The 12,259-nt window shown below is 44.7% G+C and overlaps 1 protein-coding gene across 1 annotated transcript in view; it reads right to left on the bottom strand.

Annotated features, from left to right (window-relative positions):
* Positions 1 to 12,259, bottom strand: part of CACNA1B (calcium voltage-gated channel subunit alpha1 B) — a 414,377-nt gene that overhangs the window by 188,600 nt on the left and 213,518 nt on the right. Inside the window, exons 9-10 of the mRNA XM_056861029.1 lie at positions 8,474 to 8,563; positions 3,165 to 3,374 (exon numbers count right to left, since the gene is read on the bottom strand). Coding sequence (XP_056717007.1) covers positions 3,165 to 3,374; positions 8,474 to 8,563 — 300 coding nt within the window. The remainder of the gene's footprint in view (positions 1 to 3,164; positions 3,375 to 8,473; positions 8,564 to 12,259) is intronic.

Raw genomic sequence — 12,259 nt, 5'->3', positions numbered from 1 at the left:
TTGCAAGTAAGATGTCATTTATGAGGGAACAGAAAAAACAGCAGCAGTTGTAGCAGCTGCATAAGCAGAAGGCTTGGGGAGAGAAATTCACTCTCCCCCACACTCACGTACCTCACCCAAAGATTCCTTGCTACTGTCATAAATAGAGAGGGGAAAACCTGGTGGGGGACCCTGTGAAAAAGCCCAACCAGCAGAAAACTACGGGGGAACCGTTGGGAAAAGATCCTAGTTTTTTTTTCTTTTGAAATGAGTAAAATGCCTTTTAAGAGAAGGTTTTTATGTAAAACAGTATACAAAATTAGATAAAGACAATTACTACCTCTACTGTAGATTCCAGCATATTTTCAGGATATGTTTATTGTGTGAATGTGACTAGTTTTGTCCACAAATAATATGGCATACTGTTTACATGTTGATAAAACGCTATTGAAGGAGTCTAGACAGTGTCATTAAGTTGAACTCAGTATCTAACAGTGTCATTTTAAGCAGAATTGCACCCTTCTAAGCCCAATTAAATCAATAGACTTAGAGTAGGACTGCCAACCTCCAGGTGGTGGCTGGAGATCTCCTGCTATTACAACTGATCTCCTGCCGATAGAGATCAGTTCACCTGGAGAAAATGGCTGCATTGGCAATTGTACACTATGGCATTGAAGTCCCTCCCCTCCCCAAACCCCGCCCTCCTCAGGCTCCACCCCAAAAACCTCCCACCGGTTGCAAAGAGGGACCTGGCAACCCAGGGTATAAATATACTTAGAGTGCCGCGGTGTATCTGCTGATAGTCCTTAATACTGGGACTAAGTCCAAATAATAAATATCTTTTTGTTTACTGCAAAATGTATCATATATTTGTTTCCAAATGTGGCTTGACAGTGCAGATCTGCACAACGGACCAGAAAGTGAACCCCCAGTTTTGCAGGAAAACTCCCAAACTAAAACAGGGGGTTTAAAAACAAAACGAAGAAGCCATGTATTCACAGGTGCAAACATCACAACTCCCCCCCACCACCACCCAAAAAAACCCTAACCGAGATTTAGGGAGATCACAGTCAGAATTATGGGGTTGCCAAGGAGAGAATCCAGCAATAGCAGGGCTGGAAGGAGAAAACAGCAGCAACGGAAGGGTTGGAGGGACAGAGAAAAAGAGGCAGAAGGGGAGTGGGGGTGAGCAAGAGGGCAGGAAGCGTGGGCCATTGGAGGGGGTAGGACTGTTCCTGATGAGGCTTCACAAAACTAGGCACACATTAGGGATGCCAGGTCCCTCTTTGCCATTGGTGGGAGGTTTGGGGGGCAGAGCCTGAGGAGGGCGGGGTTTGGGGAGGGACTTCAATGCCACAGAGTCCAATTGCCAAAGCGGCCATTTTCTCCAGGTGGACTGATCTCTATCAGCTGGAGATCAGTTGTAATAGCGGGAGATCTCCAGCTACTACCTGGAGGCTGGCAACCCTAATACACATACACACACCAAGTAACAGAGGGTAGCAGCACTTTGCAGCTCCCTTTTTTTGCATGTGTTGGGCATAGCGGCTTTTTTAAAAAAAAGCAAAACTAGGGCATCTATATTTTTTTAAGGTCAGAAAGTTACAAATAGTAAAATTGTATATGGTAACAAAATGATTAATTGTGTTTTTAAAAGAGTAGAGTAAGTTTAGGCTTCCTAAGGAAGTATTGCACAGATTGTAGTTTTTTCACAAGATATCTATTTTTTTCCAGCGGAAAATAATGAGTCCCCCCCCCCCCCGCCAATGGCTTCAAAATTTCAGAGTGAGAAACCTTCATCTGTGATCCTAACCTTGGAGTAAGTAAGAAATAAGGCAGCAACGGCTACAGCACTGGGTCAGCAGGTGGCTTGGTGAGAGGACTGAAAGTGATTACTTCACATGTGGAATGAGGGGGATGGCACCACCCTTCAGTCATCTGTTCCCCATTTCCAATGCATCGTCTACAGACGGCGCCCCGGTCCAGTCTCCAGCACGGCAAGGGCTTTCTTCTCTCCCAAAGCAAAACTTTGCTTCTCCATCAGCGAGCTACTGGACTCTGGCTTTTCTACTGCGACAGACTAACACGGCTACCCATCAAGATCTTTCTCCATCAGCAAGACACGCTTCTGAAAGTTCTTTCAATATTCTTTCAATAGCAACTTTATAGGGTCTCCAGGTACCAGGTGGTGGCGGGCAAACCCCCTGTGATGAATGACAGATCCTGACAGGCTCTTGACATGAGTTCAGGCCAAGTTCTGGCCACAGGTCAAGTCCTTGGTTCCCAGGGTTTTGAAGTTCCTGTGTACACTTTCATTTGTGCCGACTCTCACAGCTGCGGCATGTTTTGTCTCCACTCCTGAGAACTCATGAGAACCGCTTATCTCACTGTTGCCTAGCAATGTTTATCCTATTCGCCTGTACTAGTGTTTTTAAGCAAGTAACATCTTAGGGGTCTCTATTGCTAACCTTGCCTGCCTGCGTGCAGTTAGTTCTTTTATTTGCCTTTTAGTTCCTAATAAAGTTTTACTGCTTCAGATCTACCTGTCTGGATGAGTATGCTTGAGGGATGCTAGAGGCAGACGCCTGAGACTGACACCCCCCTGGCTGCCCGACGACCAGCTGAGGGTCGGCGGGCAACGCGTGCATGCGCACCTGCCTGCTGTACCACATCACTTCCGGTTTACACCCAGAAGCGCGGCATCACAAGGGGCCTTTTGAGTGGCGAAAGGCCTCTTGCGATGCGGCACTTCCAGGTGTAAATCGGAAGTGACATGATCACGTCAGTGCAACTGTGTGCGTGCGATCTTTCCCCCACCTCAGCCCCAAAAACCTCCCGCCGGAGAAGAGGGGACCTGGCAACCCGACAACTTTACTTTAAACCATTATTTGCATTGTATACTGTTATGGATATGAATTATAAGCCACTTTGAGAGCCGATCTAGCTAGAAAGTAGCTTATAAATGTAACAAATAAATGTAGGATTTGCACAAAAGTGCAAGATACACCGAAACTACAGGAAAGGGCTGTGCATAATAAGACGGTTGCAACTCGAATCTGAAAGCTCTTGATGAAAAATTCAGCAAGCTGACTCCATTACTCTTCTCCAAATCCCCCCAGCCTGAGACAAGGCCAACAATGCAAGACAAAAGAATGCCCAAGCTCCCCCGCCCCCCGGCCACTTACACAATGCTGTGGTGAGCCCTTCTGGCTGGTCATAGTGGACACTGGCAACACACAGTGTGTTGAGGGCAACAACACACAGGACAATCCAATAGAAGCTTTGTGCTTTCACCATGCGCCGGATGAAGAAGCGGAACATCTTCTCTTTCCTGCGGAAGTAGGAGGAGCTTTCGTTCTTAGCACTCTTCAAGCTGGCCCGGGCAAACGGTGACCCTGGACATTGGAGGGGTAGAAGGCAAGGTCATTGCTTAGGGAAACAAAATCCAAAGACATATTCCTGTTCAAACCTGTTAAGTCAGGAAAAAACATATTCTACATGAACTCAATGAAGCGTCAAACAGATGATGCTCCCACAACATCAGAAGGGCTTAAAGTCTTATTATTGTTTGTGGGCTTCCTAGAGGCCCCTGGTTAGCCACTGTTTGAACAGACTGCTGGACTTGATGGGACTTGGTCTGATCCAGCATGGTTTTTCTTATGTTCTTATATTCTTATGTTCTTATTATTTCCAGTAATTAGAAAAGAGGTGGGAAATGAAGTATTGTTACCCTGTCATATATACCTGTTACGCAGCTACACTGATAAAACGGTATACAAGCCTAGTTGCCCCTTCTTGAATCAGAGCATCTTGGAGCTAGAAAGAATATAGAAAAGAGGGGATAAAATAGTAAAGGATTTGGAGCCTCATCCTACCGAGAAAAGCTGGATTGTTCATGATTTTTTAGCTTAGGAAAAAATATGTCACTGGTTTATTCTGCACTGAGAGCCAGCATGGTGTAGTGGTTAAGAGCGGTGGTTTGGAGCGGTGGACTCTGATCTGGAGAACCGGGTTTGATTCCCCTCGCCTCCACATGAGCGGCAGAGGCTAAACTGGTGAGCCAGGTTGGTTTCCCTACTCCTACACATGAAGCCAGCTGGATGACCTTGGGCTAGTCACAGCTCTCTCAGCCCCGTCTGGCTGGCTACCTACCTCACAGGGCGTCTGTTGTGGGAGGGGAAGGGAAGGTGATTGTAAGCTGGTTTGAGTTTGCCTTATGTGGTAGAGAATGTCAGCATATAAAAAAACAACTCTGCCTCTTCTTCACTATACAGGGTTGCCAACTTTGGGTTGGGAAATTCTTGGATATTTTGGGGGAGCCTGAGGAGGGCAAGGTTTGGGGAGTGACCTCAGCGGGGTATAATTCCATAGAGTCCGCCTTCCAAAGCAGCCATTTTCTCCAGAGGAACTTACCTTGTTCATCTGGAGATCAACTGTAATCCCAGGAGATCTCCAGCCACCATCACATGAAGCTGCCTTATACTGAATCAGACCTTTGGCCCAACAAAGTCAGTATTGTCTATTCAGACCGGCAGCGGCTCTCCAGGGTCTCAGGCTGAGGTCTTTCGCATCACCTGCTTGCCTAGTCCCTTTAACTGGAGATGCCAGGGACTGAACCTGGGACGTTCTGCATGCCAAGAAGATGCTCTACCACTGAGCCACGGCCCCTCCCAATCTGGAGTTTGTCAACCCTTGTACTATAGGGTTTTTTTTTCCTCTTTGAATTGAGTCCCATCACACCAACGTCCCACTTCTTTCTACAACCTCTTTAAATTTTCCTCCTTCCTACTTTGGTGTTTCACAGCCACTCTGCTTTTCAACTGAGTTAAATATTGCATTTGCAATGGCCACATAGCATTCTGCATCAGTCTTTAATCACTTCTTATTTGGGGAGGGTAGCTGTTAATTACTAATTTCCTGCCCAAGTGGTTGCTCATTAAATCTCTTCTTTGGATAATTATAATTATGCACTTATGAAATTATAGTCACACAAAATTTTTTTAAAAAGTAATATGTACATTAAAACTCCCCTCCCAAACATGAAGTGATTAAGGATCAATTCAGGATTATTACCACTCCAGGTCAAAAGGTAATAATTACGCTGAAAAAGAGAAACATCATAGAGGAAAGGAGGCAAATTTACAAGGACAACAGCCTTGGAGAGCCTCAGCGGTGCTTTGTCAGTCCACTATCGATAGGCGAAGTTTACAGTTGTGTTTTAAGTTTTGTTTTGTTTTTTAATCCCCAAAAACATAATACTGAAAAACGATGATAAGACTACAGAGAAAATACTGGGATGCAGTGACTTGGTAATGTCTTCTAGATTCTCTACAAAAACTCAACTGAATGAATTACATCCATCCTGGGCTAAACAGTGTAGGAAAAAAAATAGATTGTAAAGGTAATGGTAGACATCTATGAAATTATAAGTAGCATCAATGTGTGTGTGTGTGTGTGCAAAGTGCCATCAAGGCGCAGCCAACTTATGGTGACCCCCTTATGGGGTTTTCAAGGGAAGAGACTTACAGAGGTGGTTTCCCAGTGCCTTCCTCTGCATAGCAAACCTGGTGGTCTCCCATCCAAATACTAACCAGGGCTGACCCTGCTTAGCTTCCAAGATATGATGAGATCAGGCTATACCATGCTGCCTTTCCTCACAGACCAGATCTCCCTTGTATTGATACTTGGGATTTTTGCAACTCAATTCACAAAGACTCTTGAAGTTAATTAACCTGCTGAGAATTACAGTCCATTCCTAAGGAAAGTTACTCCAATCTAAGCTCACTAAAATGAATGGGCTTAGACTGGAGTAACTGTTCATGTTGCAAGGCCGCTTCCAGTTAGGGAATCTCAGTCAGTCACCAGCACGGACAGGTGCTTTAAGTGTCAATCTCTTCAATTGATTCTAGGTTTGCCATTGCCATGAGCAATCAAAAACAGATGTCCATTCATTTGGAATAAAATAACAATGTTCGGGTCACCAGACTCTGTGTTCCTCATCATACTCTGTGTGTGTGTGTGTTAAGTGCCCTCAAGTCACTTCTGACTTATGGCGATCCTATGAATTAATGACCTCCAAAATATCTGATTGTTGACAGCCTTGCTCAGGTCTTGCAAACGGAGGGCCATGACTCCCTTGATTGAGTCAATCCATTCCATGTTGGGTCTTTCTCTTTTCCTGCTGCCCTCACCTTTTCCTAGTATTATTGTCTTTTCCAGTGACTCTTTTCTGTTCACAGTGTGACCAAAGTACAAAGCCTCAGTTTAGTCATTTTAGTTTCGAGGGAGAGTTCAGGCTTGATTTGATCTAGAACCCACTTATTTTTCTTTTTGGAGATCCATGGTATTTGTAAAACTGTCCTCCAACACCATGTTTCAGAGGAATCCACTTTTTTCCTGTCAGCTGTCTTCACTGTCCAACTTTCACACCCATACATACTAATGGGGAATACTATGGCATGAATCCTGGTCACCAACAACACACTTAAGAATCTTTTCTAGCTCTTTCATGGTTGCCCTTTCCAGTCTCAATCACCTTCTGATTTCTGGATTGCAGTCTCCCTTTGGTTGATGATAGAGCCAAGGAATAGAAAATCATTAACAATTTCAATTTCTTCATCATCAATCTTAAAGTTGTATAATTCCCTGGTAGTAATTATTTTTGTTTTCTTGATGTTCAGCTGTAATCCTGCTTTGGCACTTTCTATTTTAACCTTCATCAGGAGCCGTTTCAAGTCTTCACTATTTTCTGCCAGTAATAGAGATACAGAAAAGCTTGCCCTTGAAATGGACATGCTTGGGGTCATGTCAGCGGTAGCTTAGTGTGGGAAGGTGAGGACTTAACTGACTCTACTGGAGCAGCTCCATGTGTTACTCTGCACATACAATCACATAAGATTGTACAGATGCTACAGGCCCTTTGTCTCCTTTGTAATAACAGGCAAAATCCATATGCTTTTCTCAAGCTTCTGCTTTAAAAAAAATGAAGCAAATTCCATTTATTTGCGATACAGCTTTGAAAAGTGATTATGAGGTTTTTGTAGACAATTTTAAGGGGATTAACAAACAACAGGAGTAGTTCAATGGTCAGCAAGAGGCTTCCCCCACTGGTCAGCCACATTTTCATGGCAACTTGTAATTATTCTGGAAGTTTTCTGTGATCTTCATAACCACAACTGAGAAATTATCAGTAAGAAAATGCTATGAAAGAAACACACACACCCTCAGCATTTTAAATTCCATATTCCAAAAGCAAGACTGCGTAGAATCCACACCACAATTACTGGCTTTCCTGTTCACACAAAATCTAATCGCAAGAACATGATCCGGCAAAAGTGAAGAGCCTTTTAAATCCCATTGATTTAAATGAGAAAGGTTTAACAATGCTCATCTTTCTCCCACTGAAATCAGTGGGACCTAACAGCGCTTCACTTTGACTTGCATCATGGTCAGAGATCCCAGACCCTATAGTTGTGAAAGAAAGGCTTGAAAAATGCATGAGAGCGCCTTGTTCTCATTTTCCCTACAGGCTGGAGTACAGAAATAGCACCAGGCGCCAAATCCAGCACTGAATTTTACTGCTCACATAAGAGATTTATGGTCACACTAAACAAAAGGAATTCCTGCATTTTTGAAGAGTAAACAGCTACAGTAGCCTCCTGATTTTGCTCTGGAGAGATGATATAGAGGAGGAGGAGGAGGAAGAAGAAGAAGAAGTGAAGATGAACATGAAGAAGAAGACTTGGTTTTTATACCCTGCTTTTCTCTACCTTAAGGAGTCTCAAAGTGGCTTACCATCTCCTTCCCTTCCTCCCCCCACAACAGACACCTTGTGAGGTAGGTGGGGCTGAAAGAGTTCTAAGAGGACCGTGACTGGCCCAAGGTCACTTAGTTGGCTTCATGTGGAGGAGCAGGGAATCAAACCCAGTTCTCCAGATTAGCGTCTGCCACTCAACCACTACACCACTCCGGCCACCATTACCGCCACCTAGCTTTGTTTTCCCAAATCCAGCAGTCTCTTTGGAGCTTTTACTCACTGCAGGGGAAACACACAGGCACTGAACACATCCCTTTGTGTGACCAAATCTGCATGGCACGACAGGCATTTTCTCTTTACAAAATGGGAGGTTTGCTCACATATCGCCCAATGTTACATCTAATTTGACCCCCGGGCTTGTGGTTCCATCTCCTCCCTTGAATCTCATGGGACTGCACAGCCAGCCAGTCAGCCTAGGAGAGCCAGACTGAATGCCACGAAGCTCACTAGGTCAATCACGCTCACTCAGCCTGATCTAACCATACAGGGCCATTGAGAGGACAAAAAAAAAAAAGGAAAAGGAAAAACTATGCATACTGCCGTAATCTCTTTGGAATAAGGGCAGGCTAAAATGCAAAAGAGTTAAAAACAAAAAAACAAAAACAATACTTAGCCTTACACTGGGTCTAGTTACTAGCTTCAAGAGACAGTCAAACATTTCCTAGACCTCCAACTTACCAACAGAGCAAACATCTGTGAAGTGGTCCTCTCCCTCTTCAGCGTGGATAAGGTCATTTTTGCTCTTCTTTATTGTGGCCCTTTTCAGCACTGAATGCAAAAGAAAACGACAGAAGGCACATATTAACTTTCAGCAGTAAATAAGCTTCCTCCCAAGCCCACTTGCCTCATTGCCTGGAGGCTTGTTTCAAAGTAACCTCTCAGCACCGCACCATTACAAAACAGCTTCTTCACAGGCCCTTGGCCAAGGATCATTACTTATTTAGCCCTTTGGCTACACTTAGCCTCCCCTGTCTGATATTGCACATCTTAAGATTAAGAAGAAGGAGAAGAAGAGTTGGTTTTTATATGCCGACTTTCTCTACCACTCAAGGGAGAATCAAACCGGCTTACAATCACCCTTCCCTTCCCCTACCCACAACAGACGCCCTGTGAGGTAGGTGGGCTGAAAGAGCTCTAAGAGAGCTGTGACTAGCCCAATGTCTCCCAGCAGGCTTCATGTGGAGGAGTGGGGAAACCAACCCGGTTCACCAGATTGGCGTCCGCCACTCATGTAGAGGAGTGGGGAATCAAACCCAGTTCTCCAGATCAGAGTCCACCGCTCTTAACCACTACACCATGCTGGAAAAGAGGAAATGACGAAGAGGAAAGTTGGGCAGGCTTGATGATTCAGTGCATGTTACTTTCTCCCATACAGGGACAACAGTCTAAGGATCACAAGAAAAAACTTGCACTGGTTGAGGCTTGAAAATTAGTGTCAGGAGTTATGGGGGGATACAGGATTTGGGGGCAGTTTACAGGGCCAAACCCATCAGAGATAGGGTTGCCATGTCCCTCTTCGCCATCGGCAAGAGGTTTTTGGGGTGGAGCATGAGGAGGGAGCGGTTTGGGGAAGGGGGGGACTTCAATGCCATCGAGTCCAATTGCCAAAGTGGCCATTTTCTCCAGGTGAGCTGATCTCTATCGGCTGGAAATCAGTTGTAATAGCAGGAGATCTCCAGCTGGTACCTGGAAGTTGGCAACCGTAATCACTGAGGTCACTATAATATCTTGTAAGGGTGTTCAAGTAGCTTTCAGGTGAGACAAGGGGAAGGGTCTAATCTATGCCACAGCAATGAATTCTGGATTCTGGTATGCACAATGTTATCAGCACATACCAAGGCCTGGTGAAACTAAACGAGCCCCAAAATAACAAACTAGACATGCAGTACATATCTGGGAAAGCATTTTGGTAAATCCAGATTGTTTCTCAAGAGAAACCTACAGAGTTCTCTCATCAACCCAACAGAGAACAGCAGTTTAATTTTCTGATGGGAGTTTCTAATAATAGGGTTGCAAGCTCCAGACTGGGAAATTCCTGGAGATTTGGGGGTGAAGATTTGGGGGAACTAATCTCTGGAGCCTGAACATTAGCTGTAGTTCTAGGAAATCTCCAGGCCTCACCTGGAGGTTGGGAATCCAATTGAATAATAAGTCTTGGAAGAGACCTCAGAAGCCATCTAGTACAACCCTTTGCCTACTGGTAGGAGCCTGCTCTGCCATTACTGATCAACCTACACAATGCATAGCTTAGCATGTACATGGAGAAAATAAATGTTCTTCTGTAGGTGCCTTCCTGTTGAGGTTGCCAACCTCCAGGTTCTAGCTGGAAATCTCCTGCTATTACAACTGATCTCCAGCCAATAGAGATCAGTTCTCCTGGAGAAAATGGCTGCTTTAGCCATTGGACACTATGGCATTGAAGTCCCTCTCCTCCCCAAACCCCGCCCTCCACAGGCTCTGCCCCAGAAACCTTCCGCCGGTGGCCAAGAGGAACCTGGCAACCCTACCTCCTGTAGAAGAAATGGCTCATGAATGCAAGACAAGCTGCAAGGAACGGCCATTGATGGGGTGGGGGGAGAAGACCACCATTACTAACCAATCTGGCCTGAATAAAAAATTTCTAACCAATTCAAAATATTTATTCAGTAATTTTAAAGTATGCACATCCTGCATCCCTGCTGTTGGAGATAGCTTTGAAAAGTCTAAAAGTAAACACAACAATAAAACACAGACAAAAATCAAAAGAATCAATAAAAGACAAAAAACAACAGCAGCAACAAAACATTTTTTTAAAATGCTCAGTCACACCAGCGTACAAACAAAAGCTACACTCTGAGTCATCCCATGGAAATCTACTGAGCGCAACTTCACGCCACCCACATGCTATCTCTAGCTGTGGCCGTTTCTGCAGGACCGACTTCTGGAGTCTGCTGAAAGCCAGACACCAGGTGTCTCAGCAATTTAAAAAAAAACAGTCTGGATACACTCAAGTTAAAGCAAGAACAAAATAGCTGTACTAGACTAGCACAGAAGAAAAAATCCTCACAGGGAAACTCAAACAATGCTTTTATTAGGACCAACTCAGCAGCAATATTTAAAAAGTGACGTGGAAGCTTCCGAGCTCATGAAACTCTTCTTTGGGAAGTAGGGTTGCCAGGTCCCTTTTTGCCACCGGCGGGAGGTTTTTGGGGCGGAGCCTGAGGAGGGTGGGGTTTGGAGAGGGGAGGGACTTCAATGCCATAGAGTCCAATTGCCAAAGTGGCCATTTTCTCCAGGTGAACTGATCTCTGTCGGCTGGAGATCAGTTGTAATAGCAGGAGATCTCTAGCTAGTACTTGGAGGTTGGCAACCCTATTGGGAAGGAACAAGAATGAACTTCAAAGCTACATATTATTTTGTAATGGGTGTGTGTGTGTGGGGGGGTCTCACCATAATTTTATTACCCCATATCACATTACGGCAGGCACACTCCTTTCCCCTCAAACTCAGTTTTTGGTTTTCATACAGGGGAAAAAGCAGCAACAAAACCATTCTCTAGAACTGGAGAAACATATGCAGAGAAGTTAGCTCTGTTGCCACTATTATTAGGGTTCCCAGGTCCCTCTTTGCCACTGGCGGGAGGTTTTTGGGGTGCAGCCTGAGGAGGGTGGGGTTTGGGGAGGGGAGGGACTTCAATGCCATAGAGTCCAATTGCCAAAGTGGCCATTTTCTCCAGGGGAACTGATCTCTATCGGCTGGAGATCAGCTGTAATAGCAGGAGATCTCCATCTACTATCTAGAGGTTAGCAACCCTAACTATTACAAATTCCATTCTGGTAATCTGTGCCTAATATTAATATGAAATAAAGATCTGTCTCAGGAGAAAAAGAGGCAGGGAGACAGACGATGCCTTGTTAAGCTGCATTTCTGAGGTACGGTAGGCCTGTAATAAGAAACACAATGACTGAAACCTGTGAGGGGGGAAATTATAAAACAGAACTTTCATAACACATGCAATTTAAACAGAAAGCATTTTAGCTCCGAGCAGGCCACAAGGAGTGGTGATCAAGAATATATATATTGTAGGCTGCTTAGTCCTGCAACGTCAACCCAGTAACCGCGATCTCACAGTGTCTCGGTTCAGGGAGTGGCAATCCGATATTGGTTGCCCTCTGAATGAGACTGGGAGATCCTTGGACTCACCCGCTACCCTCCTCAGCTAATTAGAGATTTCTGCTTTTGCATTAAGTTACATCCAAACCAGCGAATGATGACTACTAAGTGAGAATACCAAGTGCTTTGGAGTCCTAGTTTGCGTGAAAAGCAGAAACCACAGTTTGCCAATCTGGGCGCAAAACTGTGTCGCACTTACCTGTAACTGTTGTTCATCAAGTGTCTTCTGTGCAGGAATGCACTGAAGACATGCCAATGAACAACAAATGCACAAATGCACAAATACCTAATTATCTAGCCATACAAGAGGAA

This window comes from Euleptes europaea, chromosome 14 (assembly GCF_029931775.1).
Source record: "Euleptes europaea isolate rEulEur1 chromosome 14, rEulEur1.hap1, whole genome shotgun sequence".
Classification (NCBI taxonomy): Eukaryota; Metazoa; Chordata; class Lepidosauria; order Squamata; family Sphaerodactylidae; genus Euleptes; species Euleptes europaea.
The sequence above is the reverse complement of the archived record's forward strand: the minus strand, read 5'-3'. Positions and strand labels throughout refer to the sequence as shown.